Source organism: Neophocaena asiaeorientalis, unplaced genomic scaffold (genome assembly GCF_003031525.2).
Source record: "Neophocaena asiaeorientalis asiaeorientalis breed wild unplaced genomic scaffold, Neophocaena_asiaeorientalis_V1.1 scaffold70, whole genome shotgun sequence".
NCBI lineage: Eukaryota > Metazoa > Chordata > Mammalia > Artiodactyla > Phocoenidae > Neophocaena > Neophocaena asiaeorientalis.
Genome location: NW_020175410.1, coordinates 10,550,293 through 10,576,106, shown reverse-complemented (window position 1 = coordinate 10,576,106; position 25,814 = coordinate 10,550,293). Strand labels below are relative to the sequence as shown.

At 39.7% G+C, this 25,814-nt stretch overlaps 1 protein-coding gene across 2 annotated transcripts in view; it reads right to left on the bottom strand.

The window, feature by feature from the left end:
- Window positions 1-12,954: 12,954 nt before the first annotated feature.
- Window positions 12,955-25,814, bottom strand: part of SLC25A13 (solute carrier family 25 member 13) — a 200,640-nt gene continuing 187,780 nt past the window's right edge. For both annotated transcript variants that reach the window (XM_024767160.1, XM_024767161.1), the window contains exons 15-18: window positions 25,356-25,494; window positions 14,684-14,842; window positions 14,502-14,592; window positions 12,955-14,099 (exon numbers count right to left, since the gene is read on the bottom strand). In XM_024767160.1, coding sequence (XP_024622928.1) covers window positions 13,919-14,099; window positions 14,502-14,592; window positions 14,684-14,842; window positions 25,356-25,494 — 570 coding nt within the window. In that variant the 3' untranslated portion in view covers window positions 12,955-13,918. The remainder of the gene's footprint in view (window positions 14,100-14,501; window positions 14,593-14,683; window positions 14,843-25,355; window positions 25,495-25,814) is intronic.

Sequence of the window (25,814 nt, the reverse complement as noted above, 5' to 3'; positions counted from 1 at the left end):
GGGCAGGTCTGCTAGGATAAACTTTCAGCTTTTGCTTATCTGGGAAAGTCTTAATTTCTCCTTTATCTCTGAAGAGTAATTTTGTCAGAAGTTGAATTTTTCATTGACAAAATTTTTTTTTTCCTCAGCAGTTTGAGTATCTCATCCCACTGCCTTTTGGTCTCTGTTTCCAGATAAAGTGAGTTGCTTCTTTCTTGTAACTTTTTTTTTTCTTTTGCAGTACATGGGCCTCTCACTGTTGTGGTCTCTCCCGTTGCGGAGCATAGGCTCCGGACGCGCAGGCTCAGCAGCCATGGCTTACAGGCCTAGCCGCTCCATGGCATGTGGGATCTTCCCAGGGCACGAACCCGTGTCCCCTGCGTTGGCAGGTGGACTCTCAACCACTGTGCCACCAGGGAAGCCCTTTCTTGTAACTTTTAAGATTCCTTCATCAGCTTTGGATTTTGACAGTTTGATTATGATGTGTTTAGGTGTGGATCTCTAAGTTTTTCCTACTTGGATTTCATGGAATTTCTTGAATGGATAGATTAATGTTTCTCATCAAATTTGGGAAAATTTTAACCATTATTTCTTCAAGCATTCTTTTTACTCTTTCTCTGTCTCCTTCTAGTACTTCCATTGTGTGTATGTTGGCATGCATGATGGTGTCCCACAGGTCTCTTAAATTTTCTATCTTTTTTCTTTTTGTTTTTTGGACTGCATACTTTCAATTGATTCATGTTTTCTTCTGCCTATTCAAATCTGCTATTGAGCTCCCTACTGAAATTTTCATTTCATTTATTGTGCTTTTTGACTCCAAAATGTCTATATGGCTTCTTTTTATAGTATCTATCTCTTGATATTTTCTATTTTGTGAGACATCATTTTCATACTTTCCTTTTGTTCTTTTTTTAATTTTTTAAAAAACATTTTAATTTATTATTATTATTTTTAAAATATTTATTTATTTGGCATCGGGTCTTAGTTGTGGCATACGGGATCTTCATTGCGGCATGCGAGATCTTTCGTTGTGGTGCACGGGCTTCTCTCTAGTTGTGGCACACAGGCTCCAGAGCACGCAGGCTCAGTAGTTGTGGCATGTAGGCTTAGTTGCCCCGCAGCATGTGGGATCTTAGTTCCCCAACCAGGGATCGAACCCACGTCCCCTGCATTGGAAAGAGGATTCTTAACCACTGGATGACCAGGGAAGTCCCCTCCTTTCGTTCTTTAGACATGGTTTCCTTTAATTCATTGAGTATATTTATAATAGCTGATTTAAAGTCTTTGTCTAGAAAAATCCAATATCTGGGCTTTCTCAGGCAGTTTCTATTGACTTTTTTCCATTGTATATGCCATACTTTATTTTTTTGCATGTGTACTTTTTTGTTGTTGAAAACTTAATATTGTAATATATCCAGTAATTATAATACTGTAAATGTGCAACTCTGGAAATCAGATTTTTTCCCTCCACAGGATTTGTTGTTGTTGCTGCTTATTTTAATTGTTGTTTATTTACCAGATTTTCTGAACTAATTCTGTGCAGTCTGTATTCTGTGTATGTGCAGCCTCTGAAGTCTCTGTTAATTTAATGTTTAGCTAATGATTGGCTCCTTACATGCCTGGAGCCAAAAAACTCTTCTAGTCTATGGCAAAGGACTCTGTATGTCTCTCTGTTGAGGTGCATCGTCACCTATCAGCCAGGCGGTTTACAATTCTGCATTGGCCTTCACTTCCGTTTTCTACAGAGCCTCAATGTCAACAGGAGGTGAGATCTTAGGGCCTTCTTAGGACTTTCCTGAGCATGTGCACAGTTCTGAGTATGTGTGTGTGTGTATTTGTCCAGAATCCCAGGGCTATGTCAGAGCTATTCATAGCCCTCAAAGATCTCATTCCCTAGCCTGTCCTCTCAAGTTTTTTGTTAGTCTATTGATTGTCTTAACTGTTATTACCTCAGCCAGAAGCAACTAGGATATCAGCCTGTGAATGTTTTGGACAAATATCCCCGCATCAGGAAGCAGCCTTAGTACTACACCAGTTCCAAGTTAAGTGCAATAAAGACACGTATTTTGTCTACCAGGGAGGAACCAGACAGGTCAGAACAAATAATTAGAATCCTTTGTGAATGAAGTACTTTCTGCTTCCTGTCGTACTGGAAATGTGAGCTGTTATTTTCAGAGCTGCTGCTGGACTACAGAGGGGGGGATGGGACTAGAGTAAGTTAAAATGACACAAAGTTCATGATTCTTTCAGAGAATCCGGGTTGTTCTTCAGTCAGTGTTCCCTTAGTTGATGCAAGTCTTTGGTTAATTTCCAGAGTTCAAGAACTAGAGTTGATTTTGACTTTCAGCTCGTTTTTTTATTGCTTTTATGGAAGGGCAGAATTTGGAGTTTTTTACTTTGCCATTTTGGCTGATGTCATTCCCACCCTTTTACTTTTAATCTTTTTAAGTCTATATATTTGAAGTGTGTTTCTTGTAAACAGCTTAAAGTTGGGTCCTTCTTTCTTTTTTTTTTTAAAAAATACAGTCTAATAGTCTCTGCCTTTTAATTGGAGGATTTAGTCCATGTACAATTAATGTAATTTTTGGCATGGTTAATTTTTTATTTTGTATTAGTAATTGTTTTTTATTATTTATTTTTATTTTTTTTAGTAATTGTTTTTTATTGATCCCATTCATTCTTTGTTCTTCTATTCTTCCCCTCTGCCTTCTTTTTGATGGTCCAAATAATTCTTAGTATTGCATTACAGTTCATCTATTGACCTTTATTCTTTTTAGTGGTTTCACAAGAATGCAGTATGCATGTTTAACTACTAACAGACTACCTTCAAATGATGTAACAGAATAATACATTTACCTTCTCTCTGTCCTTTGTTCCTGTGTTGTCATGTCTTTTACTTCTGTACTTACTATAAATCCCACAATACACTATTATTTTTGCTTCAGTGAATAGTGTTTTATGAATTAAAAGTATTTATAAAATAAAGATAATTCTAAAAGGTTTTAAAAACTACTTACTTTCACATTTTTCTTTTCTGGTTCTTTTCATTTCTTTCTGGAGATCTGGGCTTTCCATTTCATGTTATCTCTCTTCAACCAATGAAATTCTTTTGGCATATCCAGTAGTAAGATTCTGCAAGAGAATAATTTCAGTTTTTGTGTGTCTAAATATGTCTTTATTTTGCCTTTATTTATGAAGTTTTTTTTTTTGGATATAGAATTCCAATTTGACAGTGCTTTCTTCATTAAGAATGTTTTCTAAAATCTTGACTCATCTAAAATATTTTTGCCTAATCCAAGGCAAAAATAGAACTTTTTGACAGATAAAGATTTTCTATGTTTTCTTATGAAATATTTATAGTTTAAACTCATATTTATGTGTATGATGCATCTTTAATTAATTTTGTGTATGGTGTGGTTGTGGGCTAAGGTTAATTTTTATGTATATGCATAGTTAATTTTCCAGCAACATTTGTAGAAAAGACTATTATTTCCCCATTTTTTAAATATTTAAAATGTTATTTTCAGATACTGTTGGTAGTATATAGAAATACAGTGGATTTTTATATACTGACTTTGTATCTTGTGGTGTTGCTAAATTCATTTACTACTTCTAATAAATGTTATGTAGATTTCTTTAAATTTTCTTCATATGCAGTTGAATACTGTTCTACTTCTTTTTCCCCAGTGTATTTATTTATTTATTTCTTACCATGTTGCATTGCCTAGGGCATTGAATCATTCACGTAAAGGATCATATTAGCTATAGCTTTTTTTTTTTTTTTTTGTAGATCCCCTTTATCAGATTACATTTCTTTTTATTTCTGGCTTGTTTTTTTTTTTAAATGGGTGTTGAATTTTTCCAAATTCTTTTTCTGAATCTAATTTAAATAATCATGATTTTTCTTTTTAATCAGTATAGTATATATTTTTTTAGTGTTATACCTAACTTACATTCTGGTGATGAACCGTATTTGGTCATAAGGGATTGTCCCTTTTATGTGCATCTAGGCTTGGATTTTTCTTTGGGACAAGATTTTTTAACTAAGAATTTGATTATTGAAATAGAGGTAGTAACAATATCTCTTTTTCAGTGACTTTGCTAGTATACATCTTTCAAGAAATCTATTTCATCTATGTAGTTTAATTTATTGGCATAAATTTGTTCACAGAATTCCCTTTTAATCACATTAGTTGGTTTTTTTTTTTTTTTAGTTATTTTTGTTGTTTTGTTTTTGTTTTTTCTGATCAGTCTTATTAGTGTTTTCTAAATTTGGGGATTTTTTAAAAGAAACATTTTCATCTTACTGTTTTTTTCTATTGTTTTCCTGTCTTCTATCTCATTGATTTCTGCTTTTTATTATCTTCTGCATCTTTGGGGTTTAATTTGCTCTTCTTTTTCTTGCTTTAAGGTGGAAAATGAGATAATTGTTTGAGACCTCTCATCTTTTCTAATGTAAGCACTTAATAGTATATATTTCCCTCTAAGCACTGTTTTAAATGCATTGTAAAATATTTTTTTCATTGTAAAATTTTTGATATGTTATATTCTTCTTTTCATTTAGTTTAAAATATTTCCTAATTATCCTCGTGATTTCTTCGTAGACTCAAGTGTTGTTTGGAACTATATATTTTTCAGATATATAGGGAATTTCCAAGTATCTTTTTTTTTAATTAATTAATTTTTATTTTGGGCTGCGATGGGTCTTTGTTGCTGTGCGCGGGCTCTTCTCTAGTTGCAGCAAATGGGGGCTACTCTTTGTTGTGGTGCACAGGCTTCTCATTGCGGTGGCTTCTCCTGTTGCCGAGCACAGGCTCTAGGCGTGCGGGCTTCAGTAGTTGTGGCATGCGGGCTTCAGTAGTTGTGACTCGTGGGCTCTAGAGCACAGGCTCAGTAGTTGTGGTGCACGGGCTTAGTTGCTCTGCAACATGTGGGATCTTCCCGCACCAGGGATCAAACCCGTGTCCCCTGCATTGGCAAGTGGATTCTTAACCACTGCGCCACCAGGGAAGCCCCTCCAAGTATCTTTTAGTTATTCCTTTCCAGTTTGATTCTGTCATGGCCAGAGAAGGTAATGTGTGTGACTTCAATCCTCTTAAGTTTATTGAAACTTGTTTTATGGCTCAGATTATAGTTAATCTTGGCAAAATTTATCGTGTACTTAAGAAGAATGTGTATTCTGCTGATGTTGAATGGAGTGTTCTATAAATATGAATAAGGTCAATTATTTGATAAATTTGTTCAGGTCTTCTATATACTGTAGATTTTCTACCTGTTATATCAAGAGGAGTGTGTTGAAATTTGGAAGTAAAATTGTGTGTTTCTTCTATTCTTTAATTTTGTTAGTTTTTGTTTCATGTATCTGAAGCACTGTTATTAGGTACACATACATTTAGGATTTTGTGTCTCTGTGATAAATTGACATCTTTATAGGTATGAAATATTCTTCTTTATCCCTACTACTAGTTCTCTTTCTAAAATATACTTTGGCTGGTATCAACATAGCCTACTCTAGCTTTTTTGAAATTTGTGATTACATGGCATATCTTTTTCTGTCAAGTTACTTCCCATCTATCTGTGTTTTTATATTTAAAGTGAGTTTCTTTAGATAGCATATAGGTGGGCCTTGCTTTTTTTTTTTTCCCCTCAAATCTGATCTCTACCTTTTAATTGGAGTGATTAGGCCATTTGCAGTTAATGTAATTATGAATATGGTTAGGTTTAAATCTACCATCTTGCTCTTTTTTATTTACTCCATCTGTTTTTTTATTTCTTTTTTCTTCTTTTCCTGTCTTCTTTTGGATTTTTCTTTTTTTAAGGTTTCCACTAATGTCTTATTAACTAAATCTGTTTGGTTTTCATCTTCTAGTGTGCTCTGGGGTTTACAACATACATCTTTTACTTACTACACTTTACCTTCAGATAATAGTATACTACTTCATGTATAGTAGTAGTAGAGCTTTTTGACAGTGTATTTTCATTTTCCTTTCTTCTTTTTTGTGCTGTTATTGTACATTTTACTGCTATGTATGCTATAAAACTCACAATACATCATTACTGATTTTGCTTTAAAGACTCAATTATCTTTTAAAGGAATTAAAAATAAAAAATAGTTAATTATCCATTTATTTTCAATTCTGGAACTCTACATTTATTTGTATAGATCTAAATTTCCATCTGATATCACTCTGGTTCTGCCTGATGACCTATCATTAACATCTCCTTTAGTGCAATTCTAGCTGCCTGGTGAATTCTCTTACTTGTTGTCTACCTTATTTTGCCTTTGTTTTCAAAAGGTATTTTCACTGGGTGTAGATTTATTGGTTGGCCTTGTTTTTTAAATACCTTAAAGATGTTACTCTGGCTTTCTGCCTTAAATAGTTCCCAAGTAGAAATTTTCTCTTATTATCATCCTTCCTTGTAGGTTATGGGATGTTTTCCTCTGGCAACTTGTAAGACTTTCTATTTATCATTTGTTTTCACCATCTTCATCATGATATACATTTCTGTTGGTTGATTTTTTCACTTTTTTATGGTTTATATTTTCCTTATTATGATGGGTGACTTTTTAATTAAATTTGTTATAGTGGGTTGTGGGTTTTTTTTGTTATATTGTTTGAAATAGTATCAAATTGTGTTCTGACAAGCAGTTAAATTACTTGGAATCAGATCTTTGTGAGGTCTGCTTTTAAGCTTTGTTAAGGGCAGAGCCGCCCTTCATCATAGTTCTTATTTAGTGCTATTCATAATATGACATTTTTCTGTGGATTCTACCTGATGTTCTATGTATTATGGAGGAATTTCTACTGCTGGTGGGAACACAAACTCTTTTCTCCTCTGTGAACTCCAGAATTTTTCTGCTTCTTCCTTTCCAGTGGTTCTTTCCCAAGTTTGCTGTCGTTTCCTCCCACAAATGCACAGATCAGTACTCAAAGATTGGGGAACTCTCTGCAAAACTCAAGAGCTCTCAGAGCAGCTCCCTCCTGTTTGGTAGTTTGTCTTAAAATTCTAGCTATCTTGGCCGCCTGATTTCTGAGCTCCAGCTTTTCAATTCGGGGAGACGGCCGGGCCCTGTCTTGGTTCCCCTTCTCTGCACAGTGTCTGGAACCTGCGCCCAGGCAGTAAGCTGGTGCAATGGTAGGTCTCATCGTGTTTGTTTCCTTTCCCACCTCAGAGTTCACAGTCCTATTTTGCCTCATATTTAACGTTTTAAGACTACTGTGTCATATGTTTCACCCGGTTTTCTAGTTTTCCCTACTATTCCATCATGGCCAGAAGCAGAAATCTCCCAAAGGTATAATTTTTAAGGTAGAAAAAAGTAAACTAGAGTTTACTGTCTATAGAGGTTAAAGCATTTATTTAATAATTACTTCAGGGCCCTGAAAATAATGATTATTTTGAAATTTATTGTTAGACAGCTTTGATAAAAGATAGTGGTTATCCTTTACAACCAACTCATGTCAAATGCCATTATACTTTGTAATAACTTAGCCAGATATGTGTGGCGTTAGAAGGGTTAGTTATTAAGCCAATCAAGACACTTTCTAAATGGAGTAAAAGGAAAAAATGCCCCACTTAATTTCAAGTCCCAGAAAAGGACAGAAATGATGGTTTCTCTACTTTCACTCTCAAACTATTTAAAAAAAGAAAGAAGTCACTTACTTTATAAGTAGTGGTCACAGGTAACTTGAAGTTCTAGGTCAAGTGTGAACTGCTTCTTTAGTTCAGAAGGTGATACATACACTGCAGAGTGAGGCTGGACAAAGGCTGAGACCGAAAGTGTGGAGAAATCTCTGCTTTCACTGTAATAAAATTCAACAAACATTGGCAATCGCTTCACTTCTGTCTTCAGAAGAAAAAAGAATGCCTGTTTCAATTTCCGCTATCCCCAATCTTTCTTATTTCTGATGTTACTCTAACAGAGTGTAAACTTTTTATAACACTGGAGCTGGCCCAAATGAAGAGGTCATCAGAAAAAAAAGCAGCCTCTTACATGGAGTGGCTAATTCTCCATAAATTCTCAAACTGATAAAGCATATCTGTATAGTTAGAACTTACATAGGTAAATTCTGCTTCAAAACAGAAATTCACATTTTGAAATACATCAGTCTTTTGAAAAAGGAATATGACATTTTAATACACATATACATATATATACACACACACGTATATGTATTTGCTTATATATATATTCATATGTGTATGTGTATATTATATATATATATATTATCCCTTTTGTCCAGGAAAAAAAATGCTATAAATTTTTGGTGTGGGTTAGTCAGTAATTTGCTTTCATTTATTTAAGAATGGGTGAGGAGACAGCAAAACGCAGTGGTAGATATCCGCCTTTAACTTTAGGGATAACAGGTAACTTGTTGGGAATAGAGTAAGGCTTTTCCACCATTAGGCGTGATGGAGATTTTATGTCCAAAAGTAATTCCAGCAAATCCCACATTCTGTAAACTGTCTCCATTCCCTCCAGACACACTTTGAAGCCAAGTACCCATAGATATTTACTTTTAAGTTGGTTTTCCATTATTTCCAACTTTTGTTGAAGAACGTCATTTTCTAATTATAGTAGAGATTTTTAAGATGGTCCAATTCAGTTCACGTTATATCACATTGCACTGTAACAGTTTGTAAATTTATCTCTGCTTTTTCCACATTACCTTCCAGTTTTAAACCGGTGGGGCAAATACTTCAAGTTTACCTTAATTCTCTCTTTACTGACTTTAATAGGCTGTAAAATAGTTTAAGATGAACCTCAAAAGGCTTGTCAGGATTCACCAGGTTCGCAGGCTGTGGAATTCTCTGATAGCAAATGCACTTACTATGGTAAATAATCTGAGATCCCCCTTCCCTTCTACTCTAAGCTAGGAATGATACATCTGATACTGAGAACCAGGGGACAATAAGAAATTCTGGGCATAGACTATCATAAAAACTTCCTGTACTGAGTTTTGTTGAGAAATCCTCATATGGAACAGGGCTTGGGGGGCCATCAGACCTGGATTCAAATCTTAGCATTCTTATTTGCTAGCTGAAACCATGAGCAAGATACTTAACCTCTCTTGAGTCTTGGTTTCCTCATTTGTGACACAGGGAAAAGAATAGTACGTACTTCAAGGGACGTGTGAAGGATTTAATGAGAGCATGCCTGGCACGTAATACTCATATTTAGTGAGTTCTTCCTGGCCAAAGAACTCCGGGGGGGGGGGCGGGGGCGCAGGATTACTTGTCCCCTTCTCATTTGAAAGCAGCCCAATAAGACACCAGAGCAAGAGCTTGGCTAAGTAGCGAAGGATGGGGGAGGGGGTGATGGGAGGTAAGGAGCATGTTATAATCAGTCTTCTTTCATTAAGTTGTGTTTCCCTTTCTCCATTCTGTAGGACAGATAGCATATACAGCGTGCTTGCCCAAGTCTGCTCCGAGAGCTTAATCCATTTTTAAATCCCCTTAAGAACTGCTCACAGCAAAATCAAGCATCTTCCAAAGGGGCAGGAGCCCTGTCCAATGGAATCAACTCAGCAGTGGGCACCGGAGGCCTGGTGGCCAGACCAGTGTGCAAGGGGTGTGTCTGGGCCCTCGAAGGAGCAAACCTCAGTCAGACAGGCGCAATTAGTGTGTCTTCTTAACTCTCCTTCTAAAGTTATTCGAGGGGAATAACTGCCTTGAGCAAAACCCCCTTAACAGCCGGGAATCTAAAAACAAACAACATTATTTTATTAGGTTACCCCAGCAGATGAAAGCAGAGTGTTCCATTTGGACTTTTTGGAGTCAATTAATGCATTAGCTAAAAACAAACCCTTCTGAAAGAGAGCTCCCGTTGTCCTCGGCAGCTTCTAAAGGAAAGCTCTCCACCGTGCTCCTAAGGACACAAACGTCGAGACAGCAAAGAACAGAGAATGAGTTCTAAATAATTAACACTTATTGATAAAAACTGTTTTTTAATGATATAGCTCAACCCTAATGTAACAATAATCTCAAAGGATATGATTTTTTAACTCTTTATTTTTAACCATGACCAGGAAAATTAAATATCATAGTTTATATGAAAGTTCCTGACTCAAAGTAACCAACTAATTAAAACCAATTTAAATAAATAGCTGTAGTTGCTTTAATAAAAGAAGTACTTATGACTTCTAAAGTAACTGAACAATACATAAGACTATAATTGTTTTCAGTTATGGTTTTAACTCCAGCCATTAAAACCACTACTGAAAAGGCCTATAAAATAGGAAAATAATAAGAGATTACTCATTGGGAAAAAAACCCATTTCTTAAAAATCCATCCATCCATCCATCCATCCATCCATCCATCCATCCATCCATACATCCAAATAATTAATAAGAGTCTACTAAAAGTTCCAGGCACTATGGAACTAGCATCAAAGCATAGTCCCTACCCTTATGGAGCCCAATCCGGGCTTTCAAGCTGAAGACTGCCACTGTTTTAAAAGAGAAGTGGCAATGCTTTTTGCTGCCTCAGACCTTAAAATGAAACCATTAAACACCCCCCTCCCCCCCACCGTGGTCCTCATAACATCAAAAACAGAACCCTTTGGTGAGGGTTGGGTTATTCCCAAAAGGTAAAACAAAAGGCACGCCCCCTTTGTGGGCAGTACCATTCGTGGAAAGAACATTTCGCTGCTCTTACCAGGGAACGTGTCTTCTAAAAATCTTCGGGAAAATCCACATCCTGAAAGCGTGTGATTACCCTGAATTTAAAATGGGATTTTTGCTCAGTGGCAAAGACACAAATTCATCCCCACAAGGATGGCTTCTGCGGTAAAAAGCACATGACGACTCTTAGGGTTTATCTAGAAGGTTGACAAATGGGGCCACAAGACAGGATTCACCGAATTCCATTACTGGAGATTTCCCTGCCTCTACCTGAAGAATTCCAAGGTGCCTTGCCGAATACCTAGCCAGGGGAGGTTACAAAGTTTCAAGCACAATTTGTTCCCGGTTTTTATTCCCTGCTCACTGAGTTATGTGCTGTTAAACATTTCCAGAAGACTGTCAAAATGTAAGCATCCTGAAGTTTACAAAGGCCACACCATTAAATAACAGATAAGCACAAAATTTTCAACATTGTTTTCCAGCAATGGTAAATATTTTAGCTAAGTCAAAACTGAAGCTTGAAATGCAATAAGCATTTAAATGACTCCTTTCTGTGCCAGAATTCTTATTTTCCCCTGTGCAACCCCGGCTGCTTGGGATTAAGGCGACCCCAGGGAGCACAGCGAATGGTTGCGGGTTATGAGGTGTAGCAGGAGCTTGGCGACAGCATGCCACCCAGCCTCCAGAAACCCAGCCACGACTGGAACCCAAGAATCAGTGTGTTCATTCTGTGGTCAGCTCCACATTTTTTCCCCTCCTAGAAAAAAAAAAAAGCTGCTACAAAAGTCAGGCCTCTTCCCCAACCCCAAGCAATCATGAGGTGGACCGAGGGCAGAGGGAGAGACTCCAGTGCGCTGGCCGGGCAGGGGGGAGGCTGGTCCCCATGGGTGGGAGTTACACAGCTCTCAGTTCCTCAGCATTGAGGAAAAGGAGCAGCTGCAGAAACGGCAGCCACAGCACTGCCAACGTATTGTGCTGTCACTTCAGGAAGAAGAAAAACCCAGAACAAATTTGACGTGGTTTTCACCACACGGTGATTGCAGTTCTATTCAAGGATGTCACAGTCACACCACCCACTGAGCACAACTCAGATGGAAATTAGGCCTCCTTCAAAGTGTCTCAAGTCACTGCCTATCCCTGAACAGAGTAAGCCGAGGATTTTAAAGAAACACAGTCCTGTGGCCCTATCTCCTTTGGCTTCCTGGTACCTCGGGTTTCTCATTTACTAAAGAGAATCGCCCTCAGCTACAGGTACGTCTAAGGGAAACCAAGACACTCTCCCAACAAATGCAGCATCTCTCAAAGAAGCAGGCAGGGCAATGCACCATATCTGAGACGTGGGTCAGTGTTTATACAATGAAAATTTGATCTTCTATAAAATTTCAAGCACGTGAAGAAAAGGAATGCAGTGATTTACACTCGGGGACTTTTCTCCACGTTCAAAATACCAAAGCTTGAGTGCTTTGTTATTGTAACACCACCTAAATTTCTAAGACGTATTTGGAGTCTTGTGACTGGTCTTTGAGATTAAAATATAAATACCACTTGTCACTTTGGGCAGGGATTAGGGGTGAGTTCAGGGAGACGGAGGGGTTTCTCTTTGGTGTTTGCCAAACCAAAACCATGAGGGAGCCATGTATGTATGTGTCCTGTCTCTGGTGAGAATAACAAAGCTTTTGTTCACTGAAAAAAAACAAAACAAAACAGACTCATGGATGGTGTCTACACTTTCCAATTTTGAACAATAACTTTGAATGCCAACGTGCTGATCTACAGCAAGACAGAGGCTGAAAAACGGCTGTGCCGTCTGGAGGTGAATTTCGGAGAAACAGAAAGTTCCAACTCACTGCTGATAAGTTACTCAGCAGCCTCAGGAGCATGACTGCAGCCTAAGGAGAGCCCTAAGGTCTGTTCAAGACTAACACCTTTCCACCAGTCATTACAGTGTTGGCCAAACATTACCAAAGGTCAGACACAGTGGTATACGGTTTTGGTATGAGGAAGAGTCAGAGAAAATGAGAAAATACCATTGCCATTTCATACCAGCTTTCACGCCCAACTGCCAGTGAAGCTTTACATTAATTCTCACGCTAAGAAACTGTCAAAAGCACCGAGAATGACTAGAACAAGTGTCAGTTTGCTAGGTTCCGCGCTCGTCTGGGGTTAAATGTAGTTTCCCTTATTCACGCTGAACGCTGGCGTACCGAAGACAAGGGTACACGTCACCTTGAAAGACGAGGACATATCCGCGCCAATACGAACAAATCGCCCTCAAAATGAAACACAGAGGGTCCAGTGATGACAATTATTGCGGTCATTCGCCACATGACATAACAAGAGCAAACAACTCAGTAGCTTTAAAAATAGTTTATTTCCTTCCTCACAAACACGAGCCTTCTGACCATTGCGCAAGGCACCGCAAATTAAATTAAAACTTACATTGCAATGTATTTTTCTTCCATGATTCAAGATAAAATGGATTTTAAAAGCAAATGGATGCCAATTACAGGGGATTGGGAGGGGGCGAGGGTAGGTACCAGTAACAGGGAGGCACGCGTTCTTCTACAGTGTTTATTGAAATAGGCAGCAGTCAGCACATGTGCTTCATATGAGCAGTTCCCCCAAATTAGGAGAGATGCTGCATATCCTGGTTTCTCCTTCTAGAGGGTACAGTGCCAACAGTACTTTCGCTAAAGCACAGAAGACTTCTCCCTAGTAGTCTTAGTACCAGTAACAGAATATGATTATTAAACATCTTCAATGTGGTTTTCATTACAAAAAACCATGTTTCACATAAAAGCTTCATAATATAATCCAGAGACAGAATTAGTGCATGCTTAAAATGTGAGGCCAGGCTGACTATTTCTCATAATGTTTTCATTCCTTCCAGTGTTTTTTACTTTCACAAATATGCACCCAGTTTCCTACCAGGTTAAATAGACACGGAACACTTTTGCTCTGAGCACCACGATTCCCTCTCGGTAGCCTCTTTGGGACCATAATCCTAATCCTAAAGAGAATGGTTCTAATTTGTATTCAGACTTGCTTCTTCCTCCAAATCAGGTAAGTGTTGACCAAATCCCAGCAAATGTCAGACACAAAGGTTTGTGAGCAGAGGCCCAAAGAATAATTATGAAAATTTTCACAATGATCTAGGTTATGAAACCACACAGAACATAAAAGATTTCACCTTATAAAAAGCCTCGACTTGAATTTAAACAGGAGATGGAAGTGAAAGGGATGAAGTGTTGCTTCATTCCAAGCTGGGGCATTCTTCATTGCAGTAACAACAAAGCCACAGCAATCGGGCAGGGTCCTACGGGCCTCTACCAATGGCCTGTGAGGTAGATGGCTTGAAGAGAGGTAGGTAAAGCCCAAATTTGTTTTCAATCCCTGCAAACGTTGCAACTGCCAGTTTGTAGCCCCCAACGTGATCGGGGTTGGGAGCAGGCAGTGTGACCCTGGATTTAGGAACTGGCTCTGCTCCCATGGGCTTCCTAAAAGGAGAGAAAACAGAGCGAGAATCTGAGTTTTTGTTTTGTTTTTTAACTTGGTAAAAACAATGCTCAAAAACTGCTTTGTTTTGTTTTTTAACTTGGTAAAAACAATGCTCAAAAACTGCTTTGTTTTGTTTTTTAACTTGGTAAAAACAATGCTCAAAAACTGCTTTGTTTTGTTTTTTAACTTGGTAAAAACAATGCTCAAAAACTGCTAAAGTCTGGATCAGAGAGGAACTGTGGAATTCTAGTTAGCTGTATATTCCCTTTTGAAATGAGTTTGATAACATGACTTTAGTATTTTCCTACATCTTTTCTACTTCATCATAGGGACTAAACAGACATACCTTTCTCAATGACAACAGAGTTTCAGAAGCAGCTGAAATTTAGCAGGATACTTACACTCCTCCAAAATCAACGTAGAACCATCGCTGCAGCAATTCATAGGTCAGCAAAGTTACACCAAACTGGGGGGAGGAACGAAACACACGAGCTTTGGAAGAAATAAGAAATAACAGATGCAATTAGATTTAAAAAATTCACCTGATACCAAAGGTCTACTTAAGAGCAAATTATTTCCATACCGCCAGCTCCTTTCCACAAAGCTTTTGGGCCTTCTTCCCGAAGGATCTTCCTAAAGCAGTCTATCACTCCGCTGTAAGTGGTCTGGCCGGCCCGGGCGGCCACCTGTAATCGAGTCTTGATAACATCAGCGGGGGTCACTAGAGATGCCGCAGGCATACCTGCAGGAAAGACAACACCTTCGCAGTCCGGTCACATTCTCCCTATATAAAAAGAACTGTGCTTTGAACTGCCGGCCGTGGAAAGAAAGTTAAGAATCGGATGAAATCAAATGCCTCTTTGCTGTCCCCTCTGGGAAGCACAGCTGTGACTCTCGTCCGCAGTGAAGGAGGCTCCAACACACCTAGAGGAGCACACGCCTCGTCTCCAGATCACCAACCTCCGTTTGTTACGCTTATATTCTTAAATAGTTTGAAGGAATTATCAAGACGATGACTTCGAGTGGTTGAGAACAAACGGAGAAAAATTTTGTTTGCTTGTTTTTTCTTTTGCTTTCCTGTGGAAATCAGAGTTACTAGGTCTGAGTTTTCAGAGGTGAAGCTTGTTATCCGTCTCCTCTTCCTGCTTTTCTGGCAGTCACCGGAGGCGCCTTGTCACATACACTCAACCACCCCCCACCTTCCAAACCCTCACCTCTTCATTTACATCAGAGAAAGACTTTACTGACAGCTAAACAAACACTGTGTGTGTGTGTGTGTGTGTGTGTGTGTGTGTGTGTGTGTGTGTGTGTGTGTGTGTAGTGACCTGAAGGGGAGGCGCTCACAGATAACACTTCAGGATTCCTCTTTCCTATGACTGACATCTCCAGAAAACATATGACAGAAAGCTTAAAATTTAGATTGGCCGATAATCAATGAAAAAGAAACAACAACAACAACAAAACCCTCCCAAAATTACCAATGGGAAATTTTTCTACAGTCACTTTATCCAAACTGGGGCAGCCCATGTTTAGATTTTTTAAAAGCGAGACTGTACTCAGAAGACACTGTCTCTTATGGTTTTATTACTTTTCCATTATGAACCTATTCCAAACCAAATTGGTCAAATGCAGATGCATAAATCTCCTTTGCTTTTTTTAAGGCTTAATAATTCTGTAAGAATTTCTGTCCAAACCAACGTGGTCTGGCTCACAACTCCATCTCATCCTTCTAACAGACAGCTTTAAAGTTACAGTGTGTGCGTATGTGCCCGGGGGAAATCTGCAGAGTACACGTTTGCGTTTATATCACTAAGCTGTGTCTTTTCCTCTTCCATCTATACTAAGCTCCTCAAACATTCATCTTAACAGTTTTTATGAAATGCATCACGATTTTGCATGTGAGAAAGCTCACTTTATATCCAGTGCTTCACTGGATAAGTCATACTGAATTTCCTATTAGCTTAGAGGAATTATTTCAACTTTGAGCCAGGAATTTATCCTCCAACATAATGGAAGGAAACATGAAAAATGCTTAGAAACCCACTGTGTTCACACCACCAATTTTGTTTCACTTCCTGGTTTAGAAAGAGTTTAGCAAGGCTGTCTGCTTTAGACACGCAATAAAATCCTCCTTACAACGGTGGGCAGGCATGTCAGAGTGTGAATGTGAAAGACATACAAGCAATAAAATGGGTAAAAAGTCTCCTTCAGTTAGGGCAGTTTTCATAAATAGCTACTTGTTATGAAAAAAGAGAGAAGTATTGGGGAGGGCAGGGAGGAAAGACATTGATCAGTGGAATAAAAATGCCAGGAGAAACGTGTAAGATGTTTAGCAAGTTGTCTGGTAAAAAGTGATTGGTGTGTGTGTTGGTGGGGGCGGGGTACTGGAAACATGGCGGCCCGTACACGACTCTCATCCTCTCCACCCCCTGCTCCCACCTCTGCTAGGAGGCCAGCTGCCAGGGCCTCAGAGGGACTGTGGATATCCCTGTGGACAGGGGATTTCTGGTGTGGAGATTTGCTAAATTCGCCTGGAAAATAGCATCAGGCTGCTCCAAAGCAAGGCCAGGAAGGCAGCATCTACCAGGAAGAGCTTGGCCACTGGAGATGTGTTGATTTGGGGGGTCAGGGATGGCAAAGACTCTGAGCCAACTTGCCTGGTCTCTCCCGGCTTGCAAAAGGGTAAAGACAATGCTGAGCAAGAGGTCAAGTCTTGGGACTTCCCTGGTGGTGCAGTGGTTAAGGTTCCATGCTCCCAATGCAGGGGTCCCAGGTTTGATTCCCAGTCAGGGAACTAGATCCCACACGCATGCCGCAACTAAGAGTTCGCATGCCGCAACTAAGGAGCCCACGTCTCAAGACTAAGACCCACTGCAACCAAATAAAAACAACAATAACAACAAAAAGAGGTGAAGTTTTCTCTCTTCCCAAAGATGGGAGAACAAGAGCAGGCTAGGCAACAGGGAGGCAGCTTTCAGGTTCCTCAACAGGAAGGGGACTGCTGCCCAGCTGGTGCTTCAGAGATGAGACAAATCGTGAGACCTTGGGGCCACCTGCTACCTGTGTGACTGGAACAACTTGGGTGTTCTCCAGCCAATAAAAAAAATTATAACTCTTTAAGGGGGTGCCCAGCAGCTAGAGAGTAGAAGGTCATTTACAACAAAAAGAAAGCATGATTGGCAAAACACAGCTTTGGTACAAGGATATGTTGTATAACACAGGGAATACAGCCAATACTTTACAATAACTACGAATGGAATATAACCTTTAAAATTTGTGAATCACTATGCTGCACAACAGAAACTTATACAATATTGTACCTCAACAAAAAAACACACAAAAAAACCAACCCAGCAAAGACCAATGAACAGATATCATATGACTAAAAATACAACTTTGGGGTAAGTCAGCCTTAATTTTCACAAATATCCCATTAGTATTGGCAAAAAAAAAATGTGCTTCTCTGTTTATGGGACACAGAGTTAATATCTATGTATTTTGGATCAAGGTTAAGTTTGCCAGAATCGCTTTGCCCCCTTATCTATATTATCTACTTGATGTATCGGTTTCTAAGAAAAGTGTAAAGATTTTCATTTAGAAAGAAAATACCACATTCTCGTCATACTTTTAACTTGAGGTTTTATAAGACGATATTATGTTGATAATACAGAGAGGCTTCTTAGTGAACTTTATCTTTTCTAAGTGTAAAATATGCCTCTGTGCTTCTGAATGCTATTTTTAGACCCTGAATTCCATTTAGTTTGACATTAATATTGCTACACTTGCTTATTGTTGGTATTTGCCTGGTACATATTTTTCAATCCATTCTCTTTCCATCTTTCTATGTCACTGTTTTCTCGAATTTCAGATGACTAGATTTTCTTTCACAACTTGGCTAAAAGTGTTTGTTTTTACTAGCGGCACTGAACGCATTCAGTTGTGGCTCGTAGACTGATTTCTGCCATTCTGGGTTAGTTACGGTTTTTATTTTCTCTGCTTCTAGGTGTTTCCCTTGTGATTTCCACCCTTTCCTGACTAATTCAATTTGTCTAAATATCATAAGCGTTTGTTACACAGGTGTGAGTTACAGTGTGTGCAACGAATGAGCACTGACATCTCTGCAAGCTGAGGAGGTGGTGCCCCCTCCCTTTGTCTCCCTTTCTATTACCTGCCTCCCAGCGACGCTTCTTGTACAAAAACACATAAGCCAAGGTTAGCAGTCACTCAGACCGACTCTTGGGTTTAACTTTTATCTGCTCTGTTTCATATATCCCACAGTGTCCTCTTTCTTAAGTTCACTTTTCATTTTGCCTCCGAGAGGTCTGTGAGGGGTACCTGGGAGTCCTGGTGGGAGGGACTACCCTGCTTTGGCCTCTGCTCCTGAAGGCAAGTGTGCCTGCTGGGAACGTAACTGCAGATCAAGACCTCCTCTCCTCGGCATTTTGACGGAAGCCAGCACCGCAGATGAGAAGCCAATCTTCCATTACTGATTGGTTTTCTGTCCTCTTTCCCTTATTGCTTCTCCCTGGATAACTCCTATTAAACAGATGTTAGACTTCTCGGATTCATCCTACGTATCTCTTAAATTTTCTGTTATTTTTCATCTATGTATTTGTGATCCATATTCTAGAGTTTTTTGTTTGTTTTCTCCCATGACTTTATTTTCCATGTGTCAAATTTGGTGTTTTTTTTTTTTTTTTTATGGATTTCTAAGTTTGGCAATCTTTTTATTAACTTTCAAGAAAGCCTCCTTACTGTTTCTTTCAAATCTGAGGACCCTAATTATAGTTCTTAAAAGTTCTCCTCTGTTTCCTGAATTGCTGTTTTCTCTGTAATTCTTCTGTTTACTTACCTTATTGCTCCTTGTTGTCTGAGGGGACCCCTGGCTGTCTACTGACATTCAAGTTCAAAGGACAGGCTGATTTGTGCTGTGGACAGCTTTCCACTGCACTCTGGGCCAGCCTCACCCACAGGCCTCTCTCCTGAATGGAGAGAGTTTGTGAAATGGGTGAGGCCCGTAACTGCATGCAGGGGCTAAGATAGGCTGGCTGGGCAGGGACCTTCCAAATCCTGCAATGCGGGGTGCTTCACTCTGTGAGGTAGAAGGAATTATTTTCTACCCCTCTTTGGAAGAGCTGCTATTAGTTCATTTTTTTCTTCTCCCCCTGCATCTGTGGTAAAGGTCTGGAATTACCATTAAGCCTTGCCCCGATTTATTTCAGTTCTTTACAATCACCCTCTCCAGGCAAGTGTTTCCTTCCTGTTAGAATACAGCTCTGGGCTTTTAGCCTCCGTTCAAATGTTGCCTGAAGTTCCATATAGAAAGGAGAAGAGAGAGGAGCAAGCTGACCTTCCCACAGTAAATGCAGTTCCTTAACTCTTGTTAATTATTTACCCTAAAACCTCCCCCAACACTCAAGGCATTTTATCTATTGTTCACTCTGAGGTTAAAATTATCTGGTTTTGCTCTTAAATTAATAAAGTAGTTTCTCCTGCCGGTGTTCTGGGCTGTGGCATTTTTCACTTGTTTCAGGTTTTGGTTCCTATCTTCTGAAGGCTGGTGCTAACAAGGAGATTTTTGTTTTTTTTTTTTTCGGTACATGGGCCTCTCACGTTTGTGGCCTCTTCCGTTGTGGAGCACAGGCTCCGGATGCGCAGGCTCAGCGGCCATGGCTCACGGGCCCAGCCGCTCCGCAGCATGTGGGATCCTCCCAGACCGGGACACGAACCCGTGTTCCCTGCATCGGCAGGCGGACTCTCAACCACTGCACCACCAGGGAAGCCCAATAAGGAGTTTTTTAACATGTATCTTCTACCATTTTAAGGTATTTGGGAGGAGAGATGGATCAACATGCTCAGTCCATTACCTTGATCCAACCTCTCCATTACTCTTTTTTTTTTTTTTAAGGATCTAAGAATTGCTTTTAAATTATCTTAAGCTTTATGTCCACATAATTAAAAAATTGTTACATTTTATATAATTATGTGCCAATGGTACTTTTCTCCTAACTTAATTCTTCTAATACATTTGTAAAAGCATCATCATCAGTCACACACATAACTCTTTTAAAGATATTCCTGGGGCTTCCCTGGTGGTGCAGTGGTTGAGAGTCCGCCTGCCGATGCAGGGGACACGGGTTTGTGCCCCAGTCCGGGAAGATCCCACATGCCACGGAGCGGCTGGGCCCGTGAGCCATGGCCGCTGAGCCTGCATGTCCGGAGCCCGTGCTCCGCAACGGGAGAGGCCACAACAGTGAGAGGCATGCGTACCGCAAAAAAAAAAAAAAGATATTCCTGAATTACTACTTAGTCTAAAGCTAATTAATTCAAAGCTAAAAAATTCAAAGACAAGATCACACGACCATCACTGCAGTCTGACTTGTTCCTCTACCTCACCATTCTGACAAGATCATCTGGGATGAGCGGTTACTCTATAACATTTGAGAAGTATTAGATATCCTTCATTTGATATTATCCATAAACCATATTGCATTGCCCTTCATTAATCAAAAAAGTAACAATTAGAGTGAGTCAGAATTTGATTCCTTAATTTCAGGCCCCTTGCTTCAACCCTCACCTTCTGACACATGAGGCACTTCGGCTAATGAATATAAATTCAAATATCTCTTGGTCTTAACTCGATCCTGTGAATTAATGGAGATGTTCCCAGTATCTAAAGATCTTCCCAGTTTATCACTAGATACGTAGACCTAAAAAAATTTAATATTCTCTATGTTTTAAGATACTAACAACCACCTGTTAAAAAGCTGTATATTACTAAAGCAATCTAACTTTAAATCAAATCAAATTTTTGGAGAAAGTAAGGTAATACTTACTGAATAACTGAAATTCCTGTCAAAACATAAAAGGGAAAATCATGTTCACTGAACCCAGATCCATCTTATGTATAATAGTATCGTTCAACAAAAAATATAGGTATCCTGGGCTTCCCTGGTGGCGCAGTGGTTGAGAGCCCGCCTGCCGATGCAGGAGACACGGGTTCGTGCCCCGGTCCGGGAAGATCCCACATGCCGCGGAGCGGCTGGGCCCGTGAGCCACGGCCACTGAGCCCGCCCGCCTGGAGCCTGTGCTCCGCAGCGGAAGGGGCCGCAACAGTGAGAGGCCCGCGTACAACAACAACAACAGAAGTATCCTGTGTAAGAGATAAACTGAAATATAAAAATCATATTTTATATTAAAATGTGTATTTTATATAACATATAAAAATAGCATTAAGACATTTCTTATAATAAGTTAGTTAAGTCAATTACTGTTCCTCGTAGCTTATTTTGAGATCAGCTTTTCTCCTTTCTCTTAATGACAACGAAGATCACTCTGGCCCTTGGACCTACTTCCTGGGCTTCTGTGCATACCCACCCCATCACTGTGTCCTCTCCTGAGGAAATGCCTTTCTTCCCCTGGTATCCACAAGAGGAACATGGGGGTCTGATCTGGCTTGCAACCAACAGCCCACACACGTGTGGTGCATTTTGTGCTCACTGCCCTTCTTGATGGTGTTGCACTGGGCACACTTCTGACCACAGGCCTCTGCCCTTTCCATACTAAGTTCAGCTCCCTGGCCGAGCACACCTGCAAGGCTCTACACTCAGCAGATGGTGGCCCTGCTTCCTCCCAGGACATCAGTTAACTGCTTATCACTGGATATACATTTTTATGTTTATCTTACTAAAAAAAAAAAAAAAATTACTAATCTTCCTTATTAATTCTGATACATTTTTAGGCATTTTAATTTGGATTTTCAGGTAAACAATCATTTTCAAATAACGATAGATTCATTTCTTCTTTTCTAATATTTATGCCTCTTACTTCCTTTTCATATTTACCACATTGACTGGAACCTCCAAATAAGGCTAAAAAACTGGATAACAGAAACATCCCTAACTTTAATGAGAATAGAGGTTATGACAGTTGCCATTGGCTTCTGATATCTGTTATGAAATTAAGGAAGTAGCTTAGTTCTCATTACATAGTTTATACAGGTTTGTGGAAGATAAAGACCATCAAGCTTTGTGGCTTATCTGTCCTTTCAAGAAAAATCCAATGACAAAGTCTGTCTTATATTATCCTGTCTTACAGGGAAGGGGAAGATGGGCAATAAAATGAAAGTAAACGTTCTATAGTCAGCGTGGCAGTTCGCTCCCAAAGGGGCCTCAGTGATCTTCACCTGCTGGTGTTCACACCTCTGCCTCCGCATCGTCTTCGTGCACGTTACGGAGGGCTGATCAGTAGGACTAATAGGACGGTGTGGAAACGAAGGAGTGCGACTTACAAGGCTTGCTCATAAAGACACTGCAGCTTCTATTTGCTTCCTCTTCTTCTCACCTTCCTCCCCCAACTTCTCCTGCCCTGTCCCTCCCTCTCCCTCCTCCCTCTCTCTCTGGTCTTGCTCTGGGGGAAGCCAGCCGCTGTGTCATGAGGATACCCAAGGACCTATGGGGAGGCCCTGTGGCAAGGAACTGACGGTCCTGCCAATGCTGTGCGTCCTGCCAATGCCGTGTGTGCGACTGAGCCGTCTTGAAAGTGCGTCCTCCGACCCCAGTCAGGCCTTCTAGAGCCCTGGCTGATGTCTTGACTGCAACCTCATGACAGACTCGAGCTACAGGTCCCCAGATAAGCTGCTCCCAACCCACAGAAACTGGGATAATAACCATTTGTTGTTTGAAGCTGCTAAGTTTGGGGTAACCTGTTCTGAGGCAACAAATAACTAATACAGAAGGTATGTGGAAAACAACTCTGAAAGACAATAGGATGGCTAGAGGGCTAAAATAATAGCAGAATGGGGATGTAAAGTAGTTCAAACTTTCAAGAAGGACATGGCAATGCCTTAAAAACAATCATAATTTTTTTTTTTTTTAACCAGCAAACTCACTTCAGAGAATTTATTTCTCCCAAGAAAACAATCCAGAATAGGGGGACAAGCCTTATGCACAAAGATGTTTTTTAACAATACCATGTATTTAAATTTTTTTTGAAAAAAAAGTTTGTTTTCTAAGACTGAAGATGATGTAAGTATGCAGCAAATTAAAAATTTTGTTTACAAAGTTTTAAATGACATAAGAAAATTAATATTATTATTGAACATTTAAAAATACTTATTATGTGCCGGGTGCTTTCCTGGATCTTTATATCCATTAATTCACTTAATCCTCATAATAATCTTACAAGACTAAGACTATTCTTATTTCCATATAGAGGTGGAGAAACAAGCCGAGAGGCATTAAGTAACTCATTCAGGTCACACAGTTCTCAGCAGGGAAACTGGAATTTGAACCCGGATAGTCTGACCCCACAGCACATGCCATGAACCGTTTTGCAGTGATGGTGAACAATGCTTCAGAAACGATACTAAGTGAAAACCACATACCCATAATGTGATCACAGTTCTGTTAAAAACCGTCCAAGGGGGGGAAAAATTAGCAAAAATATTAAATGGTGATTTTCTTAGAGTCATGGAATAACGGATACTGTTATCTTATTTACGTGTTCCGATACTTTCCAAATATTTTACAATGGTCAATATTTTCATAATCCTACGAAACATAGAAGACAATAAGCTTTAAAAGAGAAAAAAAATCCACTCATAATTTCTACAGTTCTGACAGCACGGATCACCCAGGAAAACTTGTACCCAGAGACAAAAATTATGTCTGGGTAGCTATCTTCTCCAAGGGAAGAGTTAAAGGCAATATTTTTGTGGTTCAAAGAAAACAAAGCTTGGAGAATGTCCTAGACTTTGAGCTTTATCTTCTGATGTTGCAATTGAGTTTTGGAGTGAGTTACAGACAGATTCTCTTGGATTCCACATAATGATGGCTAACATGTACTGAGTATTTACTCTCCGCCAGGCTACAGGCTAAGTCCTCCACATGGGTGCTCTCATTAGAGCCTCACAGCCACTCTCTCCAGTCAGTACAATTACCATCTCCCTTTATGGCTGAGGAAACCAAGCCCGGGGAGCTTAAGTAACTTGCCCGAGGTCACATACTACTAAGTGGTATGTTAGTTCTCCCCAGTAGGTCCTACCTTATTTCAAGTAAATGACTGGAAATAAGTTGTATTATACCCTTTTGATTCAAAAGATATTATCATTTATACATCTGTAAATGACATATAAAGGACACAGTGAGTGAGTCAACGGCCAAACTGGGATTAAAACAGGGAATTCTATGGTTGAGTCTCGAGATCATGCTTTTCTGATTTAGGTAGAGTGGTCTCACTGCTACTCATACGAGGCTCCCTGAGCAGCCAGGAAAGGACAGCCCTGCCTCATACACCAACATCACCACCTTTGAAGAAAAGGGATTCACCAAGAATTACAGAGGAGCTCCATGCGTTCCCGCCTCCAGGGCTCCCCAGGCTACAGGCAGGACACGGGGCTCACAGAACAGCAAACAACTTCTCAAAGCAGGGGGTAGTTCTCAAGAGGCTCAAGCCACATGTCTGATGAGAACAACACCTGTATCAAAATTGTCTGGACCCAGGCACCCCATGACTGCCTTAGGGTCTGTTAACTCATTAAATGTTTGTCACCACCTGGAGAGCTAATCCAGACTGTTCTAGCCTTTAGGGTCTCTAAACAAGGAGAAGCCACAAAGAATGAACTCATTCCTGCTGGGGCTATAATCAAATTTCCTCTAAGGATTTACACTGGGAATGTAGAAGCCAACGTCTGCATCTATTTTCTTCTGTTGATACTTTCACTGTAGCACTATAGAAGACAGTCGTTTCTCTCTGAGATCCAATACACCCCCCACCCCGAATCTTACAACCTTACACAGCTAGCAGGAATCAGGTATCTAATAGACCCAAGCTGTTTCTAGTTCTATTACATTTCTTTCCTCTCAATGACAATAACTACCGCTTAAATTCTGGACAAGTTTTATGTACTATTTTGGTTAGACACCTTTAAGGCACAAGTATTAACATTTTTAAAAACTTCTGACTGAACAGTTCTTGTTCTTACACCATGAAGTGAAACTATGAAATGACATGGAACCTGAACTGGAATCCAACAAAACTACAAATGCACCAATTTTTAACGAGCTGTTTTTGGAGTTGAGAAATTAAGCTTGTCTAATAGTCTAATCTGCCAGAAGTAAGATTCATTTCTTTCCCTTTCATTTTAGTAGCTCTTCAAAGCAATCTAAAGCCATCTCACATGCACCCTGTCAACAACGATAAGCAAAAATTCCAGTGCACTGGCACAGGGGGAACAGAGCTCTGAGGACACTCACCGGCTATGGCGCCAGCGAAGAGCAGGCTTCCGGGGCTAATCTGCCCATCTTCATTTGCCAGGGAAGCCTTCACATGAGCATAGCATGGGAAGTAGATGGCCGAGAAAGGAATGTCCCGCAGAAAGCATGCTTTGGCACCCTGTACGTTTGAAAAGGAAGAAAAACCACATGAAACACATATCCCATTCAGAAGATCAAGCTTCTTTGGAACTTCCCTCAGAACAAAATATTCCTGGAGAAGACCAAATTTGTACTTAACAAGTTGAAAGGGGAACAGAAAAAAATATATATAACCCAAATTCTGCAAGTAATAAATCTGAATCTCGTATTTTAAAATAAAACATTTTACTGTGTGGTATAAGCGAGAGGGGAGAGTTCTTGTTTATTCTAATGGTAAGATTTCGATGAAAACATTTTCGGAACTCTGCCTGCCACATCCTTTTAAATCCCTAATTGATG